At 43.5% G+C, this 21023-nt stretch overlaps 1 protein-coding gene and 1 long non-coding RNA gene across 5 annotated transcripts in view; one reads left to right on the top strand and one right to left on the bottom strand.

Annotated features, from left to right (window-relative positions):
- Positions 1–1060: 1060 nt before the first annotated feature.
- SLITRK4 (SLIT and NTRK like family member 4) lies at positions 1061–13764 on the bottom strand. 3 transcript variants are annotated; one of them, XM_019421558.2, is made up of 3 exons: positions 13405–13764; positions 1289–8972; positions 1061–1254 (listed from the first exon to the last, which is right to left on the bottom strand). In XM_019421558.2, exon 2 carries the CDS (start codon positions 8920–8922, stop codon positions 6406–6408), a length of 2517 nt encoding a protein of 838 aa, XP_019277103.1. In that variant the 5' UTR covers positions 8923–8972; positions 13405–13764; the 3' UTR covers positions 1061–1254; positions 1289–6405. The 3 variants fall into 3 exon arrangements, with proteins under 3 accessions (XP_019277103.1, XP_019277101.1, XP_019277102.1); XM_019421556.2 differs by lacking the exon at positions 13405–13764 and adding an exon at positions 12584–12789; XM_019421557.2 differs by lacking the exon at positions 13405–13764 and adding an exon at positions 12003–12441.
- LOC109250487 (uncharacterized) overlaps positions 12822–21023 on the top strand; it is a 347132-nt gene continuing 338930 nt past the window's right edge. Inside the window, exon 1 of one of the 2 annotated variants that reach the window (XR_008418372.1) lies at positions 12822–13337. This is a non-coding gene — a long non-coding RNA (uncharacterized LOC109250487). The remainder of the gene's footprint in view (positions 13338–21023) is intronic. The other variant, XR_008418373.1, reaches the window with a different exon arrangement.

Raw genomic sequence — 21023 nt, forward strand, 5'->3', positions numbered from 1 at the left:
TAGAGCTCTACCAGGAGGCCCTGATACCGGTTACCCCGTGATGTGAGTTATCCCAGCAAACTATTCCATGGGGGTGGAGAAGGTAAAGCAGTTGTTCACTGGCTGGCCAGTGAATTCCTTGAAAACATGAATTCCTAGCGTTGTGTTGATACATCCTGGATTTCACATATATTTACCAGAAATAAAGCGGAGACAGAGAATAAGGAGAAAGAAGTCTCAGATTTCATATATATTGCCGTGGTTCTTGTTCAGTGCTCGGATTCTGAGTTCTGATAAGCAGACATCGTCTCGTTTTTTTCTCTGAATACTCCTTTGGCCTTATGCTCCCGGATCTTAACCCAGGCACAGGCCTCTTTGGTCAATAATTTGCATCGGACTTGTTTTTTTTTTTTTTTTTTTTTTTTTAACTCCCATGTTTCTAATCAAATCCTTACCCCGGGGTTATTTTGGATCTAGATGTCTCTACACAGTTCTCTGAATAATATTTGTGGGTAAACATATTAACGGCAGCATCGATATGTACCTTGGTTGGCTACCTGGGAATTACATACTTAACAGATTAAAGGATGATAATGAGGATAAAGTTAACAAGGAAAATCAAAACCAAATCTCAAGACACTGGATACTACTGAAATCCCAAGTTTCCGTTTAAAGTGAGAAGAAGAAAAATAAATAAATAAATAAATAAATAAAGTGAAGAGAAGAGCAAGACACTTATCGTTTGGGCTGCAGTACCTACTTGGATTTGGTGCATCTAGGGAGTCAAGGCAGAGACCTTTTATTTGTTTATATCAACTAAGTAATTCCCTTAGGGCATAATTCACTATTTGTGTGTATTCCTGTGTGTGATTCCTGTGTGTGTTGTGGGGGGTGGGGGTGGTGAGGGAGGGACTTAGACCCGGCCTATTGTTTTGTTTTGCTTTGTTTTTCTTGTCGACCTGGCCTATTGTATAAACTAACACAACAACGGCATCGGCTAAAAACCAAATCATTTGCATTTCTTCTTGATGTTGAGCTTTGCCAATTTCGCACTAATAAACACACTAAATGGCTACAAATATGACCTATTAAGAAAAGACTTTTATTAGTGAAAACAGCATTAAAATAACTGAATAGCAACTCCAGAATTTTACCACAACGGTTCGGTTTACATGAAACAATAATGGAAATATACATTGCAATTCTTAGTCGGGAGAATTGAGCTTACTAGGATTTTCAAAGGCTTCCACAAGCAGTAGCCACTGCACAACATGGCTTCCTCGGGTTGTTAACCAGCGGCCTAGGACACGATCCGGTATTTGCCAACCAAGAGAAATGCGTTGTTCAGAAACTTTGGACGACGACTATTTCCTTTCTATAGCTAATGTGAAATTCTTCCCTGGATCTTGGCGCTACAGTCAGTGGATCTGATAATTATTACGATTTAATGAAAAACCTGAATCTTTTTGTTCTCGATAGCCAGTATTTGGCTCTTTCATATAAATAAGGGAGACAGCACAGTTTGCCTTCCTTGATTCCCCTTCTAAAGTGCAATCTTAACAACCAGTGGAAACTAAGACAAAACAAAATTCAAAATTAGATTAAGGGCAGTTTTGTCCAAAAATGAGGTTTTAAAACTCACTTAACCTCCCGTTTGCTTTTAATTTAACAAAGGACAGAGCCTCAGCATATCCAAAATCGCGGGTTAGCAATTATCGGGTGAATTTGAGATTTGTTGCCAGTTATTCCCGGTAAGTGAAGCCACAAACAGGATATTTTAGTTCAGCCCATCTGACCATAGTGACTAATTGAATGAGCACTGGAAATGAAGCCAAACCTTCATCTGATACCGCTTGTCCACATAACTGAGTGGCTGGGACCCAAACTGGGACCCAGTTATGCTCAGTAACTCACAAAGAACTAAAAAGTCACACAATCACGGGATGTATAGCCTGTGACACAGAAAACATTTCGCCCAAAAGCACTTGTATGTGCTATCCATGCTGTTGACTTCTTCAGCATAGCTAGGTATAGGCTTAAGGCCACAATACTCTTAGTTTATATTCTGTTTCCCTCTCTCTTTGCGTCTCTTCCCCTAAGGAAACGTGCCTCCAGTTCACTTTATTGGTCTGTTTATAATCTTTGCTGGACATGATTGGCCTCAAATTAACCATAATGCACTCGGTTCATTTTTTCTCGACCATAAACCTCTGGTAAAGTGATGGATTGGTGATTTTGATCATCTTTGAAAGAACCAAATAAAAATCACAGTCCACCCCATAAATGGGCAACTAACTTGTAACCTGCCAGGCTGGCCGTGGATTATAGAGGTTCTAAAGTTTTTCTAAACATATTTTAATAGTTAAGACTGAATATTAATATCTGCTTATCTGCAGTTATGTCAGATTCCAACTGATTCATGGGAATGGGCTGTCAGGGGAAAGGAATACAGATTGCAAAGATGTTTGGGGGGGGAAAGCATCTCTTAACATAGATTTATCAATTAAGTTTAATACAAACAGTTTTCTAAAGCTCTGTATCTTACCCTCAAATCTAGGTGAAAAGACCAATTTGGTTACTACTTTATTTCCTCTGAAAGATAACGGAAAGATAAATATATTTCACAAACTGTGGCTTCAGAAATACCATTCTAGCAAACAATTTTATTAATGCTTCCATAAAAATGGCATTTAATAAATTCTGTCTAATACCTTGATGCTATTAAAAGCAAGCAAAAGTCATTAAAACAGTTTCTTTCTGTGATTTACATTAGCTTTTATAGAACTGCTTGATTTTGATCTTATAAACTAACCTAAAATACTAATAACCAAATCAGGGTAAAAACAATACAATGTGTTTTCTTTACTTTATTTCAAAATAGTGATTATAAATACATTCTTGATATAGTTTCTCCCCAGCTCTTTGGATGCGACAACAATAACAAAAAAAAAAAAAAACAAAAACTCACTGTGCTCATTTCATACAATGTCAAAGTACAAATCATGCAAAAGATATCATAGATTAATATTACTGCCATACATTTCTAGATGTGTTCTGTTATTTCTGCAGTACCCACTGACGTTACTCATGAGGCCATGCCCTGTGTAATTTATGCATCCTTATGGCTTAAAGAAATGAAATATTTTTAAAAAGCAACAAAAGAAAGCCGGTCTTAAATGATCTTCTAATTAATATATTTATTCAGAATGGAAAACTAAATATAGAATATAAATCGCCTTATAGACTTGAATCACTGTATTTTAATAGCTGCTTTCTCATAAAATTACACAAAGATTTACTTTTCAAGAATTGAATCATCTTTATTGATTTCATAAAAAAATAATTTAAAACTTGATTTATATTACACAGACATAATATATTATCTCAACCCCTCCACTAATTTCACAGGATCTAATCTTCTCTGCAACCGTTCTAACAGAGTCAGAGCACATGATACGATGCCAAGAAGCCCATGATGTGTCAGACCACATTAGAAGTGAGCACTTCTTGGATTTTCTAGATCAGAAGCAAATTCTACTAAAGATGCTGTACTGACGTATATATCGCTCCTCAAGGGGTTAAACTAACATCAAGGTTATAGTTGAAGCCAACAAAATGTAGATACGGTATTTTAACTGCTCTTGTACTCAACTCAAAACTTATGCCTAACTACATTATCATAAAATGTACAAGCAGAACTAATGAGAGGCAGGTGCAAAATAGTATACACTGTATAATGTAGGCACAATGACTTCAGTTAAGGAAAATAGATCAGCCTTAACCAAGGATTTGTTACTGTCATTCACTTACAATTAAAACCTCCAAATAATCACACACATTTAAATTACTCTTGAAAGAAAGTGGAACATTTATACCTCTCAGCGGAAGAGTTTGAGATAGCCAATATGCTACAGCAAGCTTTAAGATGGCGGCAGGTCCTCTCGCCATTGACAATGGCAGAAACCTTGAAACATCTTCAAAGCCTCGCCACACTGAACAAAAGGCATCGTCCCAATGACCTATTATCCCCAGATCATGGATTGAGCTTCCGGTTCCTCCTGTAAGTGTCTACTTAAGATTCCTCAATCCATACTTTATTGACAGGATAAACTAAAACACTTTCTTTGAAGCTTTTGCATCTTTATCCTGTCAGTATGCATTAGGAGCCCTTTAATCCATGGATGCCTGCAAGCATGGTAATGGCATATTCAAAGTCCTTACGAAACTAGATGAAAACACGCTGTTGGGCACACATCTTCGTGTCTTTTCTTTCAAGATCAGAAAGTAAGTATTTGTTTGTATTTTTTTTAATATTCATATAAAGTTTTCACAGACATCGTCATGAAAATTAAAATTACACATTAAAGTTTTAAGAGCACCAACACATACATATGGAGACGATTTTTTTGCTATTTAAAAAAAAAAATCTCCAAATTATCTATATGTACGCACATACACTCAAATACACACACACGCGCACGCGCACACACACCGTCTAAGAATGCCAAGTTGTTTGTTTTATCTCGGAACAAACATATAAAGCCCTGAAATTAGTACTTAATAAAGGGACTACTGTTACAACTTTAACCACAGTATCATTTTGGAAGCTGCACCAAAACATCTGCCACTTGAAGTTCGCGAAGAAGAATGTCTATGTTTACCTTCTTGGTCATCTTACTGATTAACACAGTAATTATACATATGCAGGCAGGCCAAGAAGGTAATGCATTTCGGGATGTCACTTTGCTAATTGGGAGCTCCTACAAATGTTCAGATGTCTCCCATTACCAAGTCCTCCTCCGTTCCTTTGACCAATTTTGACTTCGAAGTTAACAAGCAAGTTAACACAAGTTTGCACAAGCAAACACAGTGGCATATCGTTTGTAGTTGCAGACTGTGAACCCATCGGAGACCAAAGAAAGCATTTTCCAGTGTGGCTCTGATAGCCGACACTACCGTGATGTTCACGGCTCTACTGGATTATCTGATCGTAGTCGAACGATGACAGGACAGGATACTGATGCGGACAGGATATCGCTATTAACCTTACTCGTTAATTCTGTCAATATTTGTAGTGAAAACTATTTGATGTAAGCTCGTAGAATCCTGAAAAGCAAGACAACTGATGGCAACTAACAACTGCCCCAGACACGATACTATAAAACTAAGGAACCTACTTTAAAATGCACGGTTGGTAACAAATCTGCAGATAATATGCTGAATTCTCAAGAATAGCACAGAACTGGTTTTTATTTTTATTTTTTTGTCTTTTTGTGTTTTTGTGTTTTTTGTTTCGTTTCTAAATGATACCTGATCACAATGTCCAGAATATTTCTGTACACATAAGCTTCGGTTTCAGTTTGGTATATTTTTTTCTGTCTAGATTGATACTTAACTGATAAATTCCCTGTGATCAGGAAAACAAGTCAGGCATATTAAATACATATTAAGGAGTACATATTTTCCTATTTAGTATACAAAGTACTTCATAAATATGAATTATGTTACAAAAATAGCTTTGGGTGCGCTCACACGGTAAGCACTTTAAGGATTGTGGGTATTTCACAGAACTGAGAACAAACTCTAATGTTAGTTTAATTTGAGCCTTGTTTAATTCTGATAAACATCATGTATTTCTTCAGATCACCACAAACGCTACGTAACTCACGTTGATTTTTTTCTTTTAGGTTTCATGTATAGACAGGTAATGCTTAAAGTGTTCAAATTTATTTTATAGTTATGTAATGCACGGTATATTTTAAACAAATATTTGCACAATTTAACATTATAAATCCAGCGGTTTCAAGATGCAGGCCATAAAGTTTACCAATTTTACAAATACTATCGAATGTTCTCTCTTTGCATGCTTTTTTTTTTTTGTTTGTTTTGTTTTGTTTTGTTTTTGTCTTTTTTTGTTGTTTTTTTGTTTTTTTGGTTTTTTTGTGTTTTTACTTTTCAGATAATCTTTACGCAGAATTGTTACAATGCCACGAATCGAAAGGATTATTCCAGTTCCACCAACTTAATCTACGTGCAAAATGAAAGACCCAGCTGAGGTACAAACACTGGTACCAGTTTTCTTGAGTCTGCTTTACAAAGCACAAAGAGACGAAGGTTTTGCATTGGGGTACAAAACAGATTTGCCTCTTGAGGTTAAATTCAGTGTTTTATGTATATAAAGCATCCCTTTGGCAATAGAGTTTGCAGTATCCCCACAGGACTCCACAGTATAGGTTTTATGTAGTAAAATCTATTAAGGAAATTCTCTTCTACCGGACACATCTTTTGCAGCTACGGTTAATGAGACACCCTTGGAAACACCTGCCTCTATGCCTATTGATAATATAGTATTTGGAAGTCAGGAGTCAACAAAAGGCACTTTCATCATTAAATAAATGTCCTCTGTATGAAGTAAGACTGCATGACCTAGATCTTGTTCAAAGCTGTCTGCTCCTCAAGGACCTGTAGGTAGTCGGGGGAACTCTGGAGTTTTGCCTTCAGTTCAAAATACTCGCTGGTCTTCCTTTGTTCCACGACAATTTTACTGTGGTTGCCGCCTATCAGCGACTTCTTGTTTTTTTTGTCTTGTTGTTTTTCCGGATAGCGGATCTCGAAGCCGCTGACACCTATGCTGTTGTACTCCTTTTTGCTTTCAAGAAAATTCTGGATAAACACATTGGAATCCCTGCTCGGGAATAATTCATCCAGCTCGTCGATGGTGCTCAGTCTCTTCCTACTGTCTGCATGTAACAAATCTTTCTCCTTGTCGGCCACGTTCCTCATGGTGACTTTCTGTCCCGGCGGGTCCGAGAACATGAACCCGGTTTCGGACTCTTTCAAACCACAGGTGTGGCTCTTGCTCATCTGTTCTATGGTTTGTGGAATGAAAGCTTCTGTGCTCAGTCCGTCTTTTTTGTTGGTCTTGTGGTCGTGTTTCCTGAGCTGCAGCTGCATGGAGCCACACTCCGGGTTCCCCAGGCCTTCGTGCTTCACGGTGGGCTTCCTGTTTCGTCGCAGCACAAAAACAAGAAGGCAAAAAGCAACAAACACTGTTAAAATGAGGACCACCAAGATGCTTAAGATTAAAATAGACAGAGGCACTGGGCCACCGGGAGGACTTCGAATGGGACCCAGTGGGGTGGTGAACGTAATGGCAGGTGCGGGGCTCGTGAATGGCGCGGATAGCTTGTTTAAGAGTTTGGGACATAAGATTTCATTTTTGAGGGACTTCAGTTCGATGTTGGCAAACTGGACGGGTGTCTCACACTTCAGTTCCTTCACCACGATGCCGTCATTCAGCTTCTCCAGCCACAGCTTTAGTGCCACCAAGTCACAGGTGCAGTCCCAAGGGTTGCCCTCCAAGTCAATCTGCGTCAGAGACTGCAGCTGATCGAGGACCCCGCTGACGGGCAAGTACATGAACTTGTTGTTCCGCAGGTTCAGTCTAGCCAGGGGCGCTCCAGAAAAAATGTAAACGGGCAGGCTCTTTAAGAGATTGTTGTTTAAATACAGCAATTGCAAATTGGGCATGGAGTCGAAGGTGCCTGCTAAGATCTCCTTAATCAGATTGTATTCCAAATACAGATACTGCAGGTTACGAAGGCCCGAAAATATTTCGGGGTAGAGTCTCTCAATCTGATTGCCGTTGAGATACAGCCTGCGTAAATTAGTGAGATTGTGGAATACGTCGCCCTTGATCACCGTAATCTGATTGCTGCCTAAATGGAGCAAATCCAGTCCTTCAAACTCGGCGAAGTCCGAGACGTCCACGTCTCTGATGCTATTGCCGTTGACGTGCAACTTCTTGGCATTTAAAGGTTTCGGGACCAGTTCAGACATGGACTGTATATTTTTCTCCTGGCAGTTGACGCTCAGTCCCAAGTCCGAAGGATGTGTTTTGCAAAAGCAAGGTGCTGGGCAAGGCGTAAGAGGAGGCACCCTCGTTTGGTAAGACACGATCTGACTGAGATTGCGGTTGGAGAGGGATTTGCCTGCCACGATTCCAGAGATCTTGGAAGGGTTTGTCGTCTTCGGCGGTTTGGTCACTAATCTGTGTAAGGACGTTTGGGTAGTGTGGCCATTGGGAGTGGTGAAGCCATTCTCCAGCTGAGACGGAGGCAGGATTCGTACATCGAAATCACTGCCCGTGCCCATGGGGCATAATTCCTGTTTGTTGGTTTCTTTTAAAAGCCTCCCATATAAGTCACTGGGCGTTTCGCAGATAGCTTCTCCTATGTAAATGTTATATGGCATGTTCTCCAGCCAGGCTTTTAAAGGCAACAAATCACAGCTGCAGTTCCAAGGATTGTCTTCTAATTGCAGTTCGACAACGCGGCCTATGTGTTCCAGAACCCCGATATAGGGGAGCTTCTGGATCCTGTTCCCTCGTATATCCAGGTGGGTCAAAGACGCGAATCGGAAAATATTATCAGGAAGGAATGAAATCAGATTGTCATTAAGAATGAGAACTTTCAGTTTGTGGAGTTTATTGAAGGCTCCTCGTTCAATATACTTGATTAAATTGTAGTCAGCCTGGAGATACTCCAAGTTCTCTATGCCAAGGAAAGTGTCAGCTCGGAGAATCTTTAATTCATTGTTGTTCAAGTGCAACTGCTTTAACGCACTGAGCCCAAGAAAGGCTCCTCCCTCAATGTTCTGCAGTTTATTATTTCCCAGCTGCAGGGACACTGCGTGTGAAAAATTCAAGAATGTATTCGGATAGAGGATGTTTAAAAAATTGTTTTGGAAGTTGAGGTGATAAAAATTAGACCAGGGTGGTTTCAGCTGATTTGGTCTGTAGACTGAAACCTTCTCACAGTTGACATAGAGCACGTTCTCGACTGACACGCAGGAGCACACATTGCAAATTTCCACCGATATGTCAGAATCTGCATTTGTCGAAGAGATCAGGGCTGACAAAATCAGAAAGAGCCAAAGAAACATCTTCTGGCAATCAGCAAACAACTTTATGCTTCTGAATAAAGAGAAACAATCTAAAAAATAAAAAGAAAACATTTTTTCAATGATCATTACTTGAAAGATCATTTGTGTCTACATCATACCATAGTGAACACACGGCTGTAATTATCAGCTTTGTATTTTTCTGCAAGTACTCTCACTCAGTTGAACAAGAATCAGCAGAAATGCCATACGTTTTATTTCCATACGTGGGGTTTATACACATTTTACGTGTGCAGAACACACAACAAACAACAGGGAAAAAAAGCCTCGATCGTACGTAAACCTTAACAATCTGAAAATCTTTTCTCTACGTGGACCATCACATGCTGCCCCCCGCACACAGACCTGTGGCAACTCTACTGACCTATCCCAGACCATCCGCTGTGCCTTTTGTAGTTTGCACCACGAAGGCATTTCCACCTGTAGAAGTCTACTCTCTGGGCTTCAGTTAGATAAGAGGCCAAACAGAGGAGATATTAGACCCCTGGGTTCGGTGGAGGATGGCCAAGCCAGGATTGGGTTGCAGTAGAGGGGACAGTCACAAGATCAAGGTAGAAGGAGCCCTAGGAAGAGATCTGCCTGAGCTTCAGCCCACAGGTAAGCACACTGCCGTGAATCAGTTCACTCTTGGACATGGCTGCCTTAAAAAACACGGATGACCCAGTGAGGTTCTAGAAAAATAACCCAGTAGGAAATGACCAAAATTTTAATTTCAAGTAAATACACAGTATCCAGTCTTTTGTCAGTCATCTCCCAAACTGGGGACGGGGGGGGGGGGGTGCTTTTGTCCCTGGGTCCCTGAAAATAGGAGAGAAACCTGCCTGCTCCTGCACTGCCTAGCTGATGTCTAGACAGCTCTCCCACCCCAAGAACAGGCTCTCCTGCCTACCTGGCCCACTTCTACTCCTTTACACGCCATTTTGAACCCAGGTCCCACTGACACTTGGCTCAGATGCTTATCTCCTTCACTTTGACCACCGACTAGCACTGCTGAGGAAGACGAGTTTACAGGCTACAATCCTTGAGTGGGTTTATCTGCAGCACCAGATACATTTAGTCCAGTAAATGTTTCTCCTAAAATCATCACTTCCCAACATCCCCTCCCAGTCTCACCACTCCATGTCTCTGTCTATAAACAAATCACGAGTCGCTTAGTGGAGTTTAATGCTTCGCAAATTAACCCGTTGTGGCCAATTCCTGAAATACTGCATGCACATACACACATATGCAATGCTTCATGGAAAAGAGTGAAAGGAAAAACAAGCACCGTGTATTTTATTGATGCAATTTTAGCCATGTGTGTCTTTTCCATCTTGCATGGGAAGCTGGCTGTAATTTCAATATGGTTACCACCAAATATTAATAAAATAAATAAATTACCCAGGAACCCACCATGAGGGAATGATACAAAAAAGTGTCACACAGAAACTCCTTTGTTTAGTTTGCCCACGAGGAATCAGCTAGTGGTAAAACCAAGCATGTCTCAAGGTAGGCAATCCATTAGCCACGACCCAGAAAGATGTGCATTTTAAATAGTTCGGTTCAGGATACAGCCAGCACCGCCGAGATGATCCTCGCTTGCCATATAGACATGCATTTCCCCTATTCACCCTGAGAGTTTGACTGGCAGTGCAAAAAGAAGTCATAAATTCTTAAGTATGACATCATCCAAGCCAACTTTCATTGTAAAATCAAAATTTCACATGATCGTTTTGCCTTCCTATAGATGTGGTTTTCAACAGCTATTCTGGTTCAGTTGAGTCATTTCTTGTTACTACACCCCCCCAACCAAAAATCAGCCAAACTAAAAACAAAACAAAACAATAAAAGCCCCGAATAACCTGAATTCAGTACAAAAACAAGAACAGGGAGCATCAGCAGATCTGAAATTGCATAAGGAGCTGCCCTCCTCCTCGTAATTTCTACTTTAAGTAGCATGGGAGAAAAAAGGCGCAAGGACGACCTAGGAAGTTCCCCAATGCATCTCCTGTGAAACAGAAAGCCGCAGGCAGCTGGACTGGCAAGCAAGGGAGAGGGGAGTCGGTCGCCCAGGAAGAGGGACCGAAGGGGCAAGAGACCGTGGAGAGAGGAGGAAAGAGAGCTAGAAGGGAGCTAGAAAGAGGGGAAGGGGCGCTGAACGCAAGCGAAAGAAACCTCACGTTCCCAGGGCACCACTAAAACATGCACATTTTAAAATCAGGGATAAAAAAAAAAAAAAAAGGGAAATAAGAAAAAAAAAAAACCAAAAACCCAGAAAGTATGAGTTGGGTACCAAAAGCCATGTCTCGGGCTGCCGAGAGCGGCGCGTCTGCCCAAAGCGGCCCGTGTCCCCATCTCCCTCTCGGTCTCCGGATCTCCGCGCCCCGCAAGCCGCTCGGCTCCCGCGGCCGGCAGGACCGCACAAAGCCAGCGAGCCTTACCACGGATCCGGCGTCCACCGGCGCTCGGCGGGCCTGCGGGGGACGGACGCCTGCCGAGGGTGGGCCGGGGTGGCTCCCCGGGCGCGGGCAGGAGAGACCTCCGGCCGCCCGCCTAGGCGGGGGTGAGGGGCTCCGCGGAGAGACGCGGTCACTGCCGCCCCCTGTGCGCTACCTCGGGCCGGCGGGGACGCGGCCGGAGGGGCTGCCGGCGGTGGCGCGTACCGCAACGTTTTGCCGCATCCCGGAGCCGACACGCAGCCCCCTCCCGGGTCCCGGGCCCGAGCGGCGGCCTCGTGGGTCGGGCAGCGGAGGCGGGGACCGCTCGGGATGTCGCGGGGGGCCTTCAGCTCCGCTGCGCACACATCTCTCCGCGCGCTCCCGTCCCACAAGGGGCAGCTATTGGAGTTTCCGTCGGCCTCTAGACCCGGGCGTGCGGCGGTTGAGGGGTAAGAGACCGCCAGCCCAAGCCACGAGGCCGCGGGCCACTGGGGCGCCACTGGCCCGCTTGTCACACAGGCAGAGTGACCCGGTGCCTCCGTGGCCGAGAGCGGCGGTCCGGGCACCCCCCTACCCCCCCCCCCCAACACACACATTCCCCCTCCCCCCTCCCCCCGCTGCCCAGGCACAAAATGCTGCTCTCACCACGCCAGAAATCAGCTCAACATTTGGGCATCTTGCAAAGTCGCGCTGCCAGCACTTGCCCGGCTTTGCAGGGCTTTTAGAGTTAGCTACCGGCTTCTCTCGTATTCCCAGTGTTGCAGGGTGCCAGCAGTCTCGGGCCAGTTCCCGGGCCACTGCCGGGAGCCCCAGACCCACGTCCGCCTAGAGTGCTTGCGAGGGGGGCGCAGAAAACAAAGCCAGCGCAGCGGCCCCGACAGCCCGAGCCGCCCTAGACCAGGACACTTTCCCCGCCGGGGAGGCAGCGATGTTAAGGACACCGGATTCTTTGGGTCCTCGGGGACCCGCGACCGCGCCGTGGGCAGGCAAGCAGGGTGGTGCTGGAGTAGCCACTGTGGTCGCTCTGGCCACTCCGCCGGCCCCAAACCAACACGACCCAAACTAAAAATAATAAGCTACCTGCCCCCCTCCGCGCGCACGCGCGCGCGCGCACACACACACACACACACACACGCGCGCGCGCGCGCGCGCGCGCTGCCGAGCCAAGCGGGAAGAGGCAGCGAGTGTCGGTGCAGCTCGCGCAGCCCCGTTGGTAATTCACCCACCTCCGGAGCCCCGCAGCTCTCGCAGGGCCCGCGGCGCCGCGATCCGCTCTGCAGTTTCCGCGATGGGCTCTACGCGATCCCGGATCCAGCTCCTCCGCGCCGGCTCGCCCGTCAAACCCAGCGAGCAGCCCTCGCAGGCAAGCAGGCGGGCAGCGGCGCGCGCGCGCGCACCCGGCCAGACACCGCGCGCGCACCCAGCCCCTCGCACACGGGCTGCACCTTTACATACACGCGCCGAATCCCCGCCCCCGCCCCCCCCCCACCCCCCCGCACACACGCAGCCTCCCTCCCCGCACTCAGGCACCTCGACCCCCGCACACTGCCGAGGCCCCCTGTCCCCTATCCAGACACCTCCACTTGATTCCTCTGCTGCCCACACGCCGAGAAAAGCACTTTCCTCCCGCACCCGCCCCCTCTTTATGCCTAAAACACCCCCTGGGGAGGAGCGACCCCTTTCCTCACGCGTAGAGACCCCAGTCCCCAAACGCGAGCGCGCCAACCTCCATCCTCCCACCACATACACGCACACTCGAGTCCTTTCTCCTCCTTCAGCCCCCCAAGAACGAAGGCACACACAGACACACACACACACACACACACACACACACACACACACAACCGGGGCATTCCTTTGAGAGAGCAACCGAGAACCCAGGCAAAGCCAAAGAAACGTCGGAGGGGGTGGGGGAGGCCGAGGGAGGTAGATAGGGGCGTCGAGTCTACGCGGGATTGAATAATTCCAGGACCGAGGGGGGTGAGTCAACAACAATGACATTCAAAGGCAACAATCGCACTTGGGCTTTGTATAACGGGTACGGTACCTTTGGCTAATTGTCACCTCGCAGAACGGAGGGCTCCGGGAATACTTCTTCGGTAGCGGGCGATCCTGGATGGAGCCTTCTTGGGACCAGTTTCCTGGGATCCAGTAGTAGCCTCACTCCCCCTACCTGTCTGCGCGTAAGGGGCTGGGGGCTTTAAGGCAAAAGTGTAAAGCTTTAGCCCAGAGTGAGACTTATTTAGTGGCTTTAGGAGGAGACGGGTTAATCCCCCGCATCTTAGAACTCTGCATGCCTTCGGTGTAGAACGGGTTAAGCAGGACGATTAAAGAGCTGGGGGTGGGGAGAGGGGGATAGGGATAGAGGAAAGAGAGGTGTGGGACTGGGAGAGATGCCGCACTTGCGACCAAAAGAAGGGGAAAAAAAAAAAAAAATCTGCTTTGGCTACTGAGCATGCCCAGTTCCCAGCTCGAGCCCTATAAGAGAGGCATTGTGTGCGTTCCACTTCTCCGGGCTTTGGTGGTGACCGGGAGGGGACTTTGGTCGGGGAGGGTGTTGGTGAATGAGAGGCTTTAGGGAAGGGGGACAAGGTTTGGAGCTCTGGGGCTGTGCGGGAAGACACCCGCGGGATACCTTGGGGAGTCAGAGAAGGAGACGACGGAAGGGACTACGAAAAGTCACTTCAGTAGCCCCCTCACCGTCTTGTCTATACCAAAGAGGCTTTAGCAATTGAATCTCAAATATCCAGAGGCTGCAAATCCAGCGCGGGGATTGTCTAGGCCCCTTTCTTGTACCCTTTTGCTAGTGCTTGCACAAGAGAGTGGGAATATCCCGAGGAAAAGCTAATGTTCAAACCAGTGTCCTGCAGACTGGGAATTGAGTTAATAAGCTTGGCAAGAAAGCAGACGTACCTGTGCGGCGGGGGGGTTTGGCTGTCCTCTGTGTATTTCACATACCTGGCTTTTCTAAGGAGGAAAGGCTCAAACGGTCATTTTACACCCCTCCCCCCAACCTTGCTGTTTTTGTAAGCAAAACCAGGCTCTCTCTTTACTTTGTCTCGGTGGGGATAAACCGGCTGTAGGTAAATAGAGCTAAGTTATAAATGGCAGGGATTTCCCTAGCCAATTCTTTGCCACACTTCAGGTAATGCCGCAGGGCCCATTTCTTTGGGACCTAGGTCCTGCCTAATCCACTTATTCAAATTCCAGCGGCTCTAGCCACAATAGGGTATAGCCAGTACCCAGAAATGCTTGTACTTAAAAATGAAAAACTCTTTAAACTAAAGCTAGCAATAGCTTTGAAACCAGAGTTTGGCCGTCTGCCTGAACTCCTACAGTTAAACATTTACCATAATTGGTGGATGTTTAAAGGCCTCAAATCTAGGCAAAAAATCCGATGAGCAAAGGAGTTATTGCATTATTTGTGGACACCGTCCCATTTTCGATATTATCTCTAGTATCTGTTCATATAGAAGTTCAGATTTTGTCATTCTTGTCATTTCATGAGGCTGCCTTCGGGTTATATTCATGCGACTGTTTGCTCGGTGCAGCCTGTCATGTATATACAGATGCATGTACGGTATTTAAATGAATATTTAAGTAGATATGTGTATGTAGGCATATTTCTTATGACCTTGGTAAATACTGCATCTTTCATAAAGAATCCTTTCTCTGTTAATAATCAACCCCCACTCCTCATTGCCCTTACAACTTTCGTCTTCTTCTCTTTTAAAAACCTAGAGGCAGAAATTGAGTGGGCAGCAATGGCAAATTTTGCTATATATTCCATGTGAAATCCATTATGAAAAAGCATTACTTAGGGAAACACTAAAGGATCTGTCCATAACAACACATGCACTTATTCAGCTCCTCTTAGTGGGGTGAAATTTGTTTCCTCCTTAGGTAAACAGCTGCAGTATGTTGAAAAATCCCTCTACTGTTGTACATTTCAACAAAACAGATCCTGCTAATTAAGAACTCACATTTGCATTATATCGTGTAATGCAATTTGAAAGTGGTAATGGATACCAAAACAAGTTGGCATTTATTCTAGATGCAAAGGATTCGGGAAGCTACAATATATTTTATCAGGATAGAGGAATTGTTTGTCCTTTACTATAAATGTTAACAAGATTCAATAGAATGAGCAAAAAATTTTTACCTGAAAATATAATGCACATTCCAAGGACTGTGATAGCTGAAAAGGCCAGATTTGGACAGTAAATATCAGACGATTTAAATGCCTACCTTTGTTCAACTTTAGAAACTGTTCTGAGAGTTGACTGTATTTGACTGCAATAACTGTGAAACGTTCTTTTTCGTATGGGTGTGGAGGCAGAAATCTGACAACAAGTACGGCTACAATGTGAATAAACTACAACGAATAATACTGCTAAAAACTTATCGGTGATTAAAATCCAAGTCATGAGAATGAATGCTTTGATACAGAATATTTTGCTGCTTAAAAATGACCAAGTGGATACTCCTAAAAATAACAGAAGTAACAGCTTCCATGCCTTCTGTTTCTTTAGCTTTCAAAGTAATTTAAAAACCCAACCCTTTAGTCCTGCCGTCTCTCTTGCAGCGCCTAGAAGGACACGTGATATCCATATAGAACAATAGTAAACTAAAGGAAGTTGCTAGCTTAAAAAGGGGAAGTAAATATATAAATAAATAAAAGCGTTAAGAAAACTCCAGCACTATTTATGGCAATGGAAAGAAACACAAAGTTGATGTTCTTCCTAAAATACACGAAGGCAAATATTGTGAGACAGATTTTGCAATAGCCTCATGGTTTTTCTACAAATGTGCAAGTGAAGCCATAGGACCACACCGACGTGCAAATAAACAACTGCACCAAGGCATGTCACCAACCTCCTGGAGAGCCTTCATTCCCGAGGCACTTTTAGTCAGTCAAACCCCACCAATCCCAAATGAATAAAACGCGAACAGAACTCTGGCCCTCATCAGGGGTCTCTCACTCTCATATTCCTCATTTGGCCTGCCTTGCTGGTTTTGTTTTGTTTTTTTTAAATTTCCGTAAGTAATCTCTACACCCAACGTGGGGCTCAGACTCACAACCCTGAGAGCTAATATGTTAACATATCTTCTGGGAAGAGACATTTCTAAGATCAAATAAGTTTAGAAGACCTTTGCTTCCATAAAGCTAAACGGTATTTGTGTTACTGTTTATTTTTCAGAAAGAGAGCGTGCGCGGGGTAGGGGCAGAGAGAGAGGGGGACAGAGGACCTGAAAGGGGCTCTGCCCTGACAGCAGAGAGCCCTATGTGGGGCTCGAACTCGGGAGCTGAGCTGTGAGGTCAGGACCTGAGCCCAAGTGGCTGCTCAACCGGCTGAGCCACCCAGGTGTTCCAAAGCTAAACAGGTTTTTAAACTTTGGGATTTTCCCGCAAATTCCGTTATGTTAAAAATGAATTCTGACTTACAAGGGGGAAAGGGATATAGCACGTAGTCTTTCCCAAACTTATTTGACAATGGACACCTTTTTTTTTTTTTTTTGGTATCATATACACTTTGAGAAACCTTGTACTAATTGCTCACTTTTGCAAATTTTGTGGAAATTGGTAGCTTTCAGATCATAATCTAATCCATACCATAGTAGCTTTTATCTACTGAGTGCCTCTTCTTAGCCATATTGCCTCCAAACATTATTTCATTTAGTTCTCTGAACAATACTACAAGGGAGAGATTCTTCTTTAAAAGTCAAGGTTCAGGGAAATTAGTGATTTGCCCAAGGTCACAAGGTAGTCAGCGACAGTCAAGATTTGACCTCAGGTCCTTGAGGTTTTCCAGGTACTCCATAGGTCCTTGTCCACAAAGGAATCAAGGCACTGGTAATTTTGGAAGCATAATAGATTTTCCCCCCAAAGATGAACACTTGGGACATAAATGTTTGCAAGTGGTAAAGTACTGATACTCAACCTTTGGTTAAACCAGTAAAGGACATGGAAAACAGTTCACATCAATTATGTATGACAGGGTCTCTTAAATCAGCTGGTTTCCCCCTTTGCCAATGGTGGGCTTCTTCCATTCATCTTGCTCCTTCGACTATCATCCTTGACTTGATTCTGAACGCGTGATATGTCTCAGTTGTCTCTTACTAGAGACAGTTGCCTTTGCTGCTGCTAAATGGAGCCATGCAAAGCGGTAGTGTTCACCTGTAAACTTATTCCGTCATCCAGTAGGGCACTGAGGAATTGGAGAAGGTGAGATTAGTTGATTAATTGATTAGATCATACCCAGCCAACCCGATATTCCATTTTTCCGGGGTACTTCTTTATATTACAGCAGGTAACGTGTTTTTTTTTATCCCCCAGAATCTAAGGTGTCAGCTATTAATGTATTAAAGTCTGAGTACTCCAGGCATTGGCTGATTTTTCACAAATTATTTCTGGAGGATTAATAAAGAAGAGTATGTTGTTTCAGAGGCTCTTTGTAATTTTGGCTCCTAACGAGTACCCGTTCACACAGCTCACTCATACCACCTATATTCTCTAGACTCACATTTTTCTAAGCCGATGCTGATATAATAGCATGTGTTTTGTTTCCTCATTCTCTTTCTGAGCATTCTCTAACTTGAAAAAAATGTCATCTTTCTCACTCTCTGTCAAAGATTAGAGCCCGGAAACAAGCTCCATTGCCCTCGGACAACTCAAAGATAATAAAGATCGTGAAATAAAAAATAGGAAGTTAATAGCCAAACAATCTACTGTGAGAATTACTCCCATGGGCTGTACAAGTTCCAAAACACCAACCAAAGCTTTGTCAGAAAGACAGAAAGGGGATGAGAATCCTTCCATTTTTACCATGCTCAATTCTATCTGAGGAGCCAGAGTCCTATCCCCAGCCAGCAAACCTTTTTTTTTTTTGCAAAAATATTGAGGGTCTTTTTTGTCCCATGCTTTTATAAGAGTATCATTTTCCCCGAGAAATTTAAACTTAAAACTTTCCTTCAAAATTGTTCTTGTTTCCAGCCCCACATCTTTTGTTGTAGAGATTCCCTTTGGACAGTTCAAAACGTGGGTCAAAATCAGGGACATAAAGCAAGGCTGAAAAGGCATAATCTGAAGATATGAGTTATGGTGTGACTGTATCCCGATTACTATATCAAAAATACAATTTATCTCTTTCTGAAGCTCCAAGGGTGAGTCAGAGGAAAGCAGGACATCTGTATAAGCCAGTGTCATGGATCTGTGATTGACTATCTTCTTTTTCAGTTCAAAATTGGAGCTCTATTTCCCTGATCTGACTCAAATTGAGTAATGTCTACTCACATAAGGTCTTCATGAGAAAACTGGCCTCAGTCTTGTGCCAGGGGATCACAGTATAGGAACAACTGTCATCACAGAGGATCCCCTGTATAGCTGTTGTATGTGCATAGCATTGTTGTTAATCACAGAATTTTGGTGTTTAAAGGGACCTTACAATTCTTATGGTTTAACCACTTCCAGTCAAAGCTGAAATATTCATCGATAAACACCCAATGCTGGAATAGACTCAATGATGGGGAGCTCATGGAGAGTAGAAGCTCCAGTGAATCACCTAGAAAATTAATTATGGAATTTTTGAAATCTTTACTGATGTGTAAATGTGAAAGAAACATAAAATTAGACATATGAGGATTTTACAGAATACGAAATTTGGAACCAGAAGGACTTGGGGTGAGATTCTTGGTAAACCATTTAATAGCTCTATGATTTAGGGCAGTTAACTTTTTAAAAAATGTTTGTTTATTTTTGAGAGAGAGAGAGAGAGAGAGGAGAGAGAGAGGAGAGAGAGAGGGAGGGAGGGAGAGCAGAGAAAGTGAGAGAGAGAATCCCAAGCAGGCTCCATGCCATCAGCACAGAGCATGAGGAGGGGCTCGGACTCATGAACCATGAGATCATGACCTGAGCCAAAACCGAGTTGGATGCTTAACGGACTGAGCCATCCAGGCACCCTGCAGTTAACATTTCTGAGTATTCATTGCCTCCTCTGTGAAATGGGTATATGACAAGCTCAATCTCCCTGAGTTTTATGAGGATTAACTAAGATACTGTTTACAAAACACCTAGAAGGGTGCCTTTCTGGCACAGACAGTTATTACTTCCTTTTACTCATAAGTCAAAGAAACTTCGAGATATTAAAAAAAATGCAGATTGTATATGCATTTTCTTTTTTTTAATTTTTTTTTTAAAATTTTTTTAACGTTTATTTATTTTTGAGACAGAGAGAGACAGAGCATGAACGGGGGAGGGTCAGAGAGAGGGAGACACAGAATCCGAAACAGGCTCCAGGCTCTGAGCTGTCAGCACAGAGCCCGACGCGGGGCTTGAACTCACGGACCGTGAGATCATGACCTGAGCCGAAGTCGGCCGCTCAACCGACTGAGCCACCCAGGCGCCCCTGTATATGCATTTTCTACCTAAGTCTCTATAAGGATGATGAGTAGAAGAGGATGATGGGATTATTTGCTTGTTTTGCTTATTTTTAATTCTTTCAAAAGCTAGGAACCATTATGTTAAAATGAATCCATGGGTGCTTATACTTCCTGGTATCTTTTAGTTACTTTTCTATTTTCATCAATTATCCGGTTGTTAACCACTCATTTCAATAACAACCTCTACAGAGCTGAGCATGACGAACACCATCATTGTTTTTTAAAAGAGTCTTGCTTGCTAGATGAGATTCCAGTCTAGAATTTCATCTTCTGCACTCCAGAGCCACAAGAAGTGGGAAATACCATTGTTTCAGTGAGGTTCCTCGTAATGGCCCAGGAGAGAATATTAAAAATATATTTTCCTGAATCCTGTTACTGAATATCTTTTTGGGAAAACAGAGAGGGAGAAAGAAAAAGGGGGAAAAGGAACCACAGTATGTGCGGCTGTTATTCGTACAATGTCATCTGTAGCATTATTTGTACCACATGTGCAAAAAAAGTTCAAGTGACTTAGGGGCACTAACTTTACCATTTTATCTGCAGAAAACATCTATTTTTAGAAACTTAGTGATTTAAAGAACTAGCATTCTTCTGTCCATAAGATTATTTTGTCATGAGAGTGGCATGTGTTGTGTTTAGAGAAAAGAAATTCAGATCTGACAGGATGTGATGCAATTATATCTAAGATCACAATCGAAGGATAAATTATGTATAAATTAATTCAATCCCCATCATCCAATAACTATTCAGACAGATACTACAGCCACGTATCTGCACTATTGCTAATTGACCTTTCTCAGGATACTCATTGTTGGAAATGTTGAACTCTAACTTATATTATCTGGATTCTGTTTGTATTTCCCCGTGGTAAAATATTCTAATGTAAAAAAAAAAAAATGTTCAACGTATGACCTCCAACTTTTGCACTGAGTAAAAGTTCTTGGGCATTTTACTTCTTATAGCTGAAGCTACTCAATAAAATTTCATTTTTATTATCTTTATGGATGAAAGAATATCCAGAAAACCAAATCTATAGGATCCAAGTACTCAGGGCAATGAGAAAAAAAGTACAAACAGACCGTATAATGATGACTCCTCTCATTTCTCTGCTTGCGTTTCCAGAGATGTGAGTTTCCTGAACCTTGAAGGGAGAGGAGGCTCACCGATAGACACTCTCACTTCTCCTTGAGAATCTGTCCTGGGGGACAAGTAGCAGGGCTGGCCTGT

The sequence above is a fragment of the Panthera pardus genome, unplaced genomic scaffold (genome assembly GCF_024362965.1).
Source record: "Panthera pardus isolate Hobbes unplaced genomic scaffold, ASM2436296v1 HiC_scaffold_27, whole genome shotgun sequence".
Lineage (NCBI taxonomy): Eukaryota > Metazoa > Chordata > Mammalia > Carnivora > Felidae > Panthera > Panthera pardus.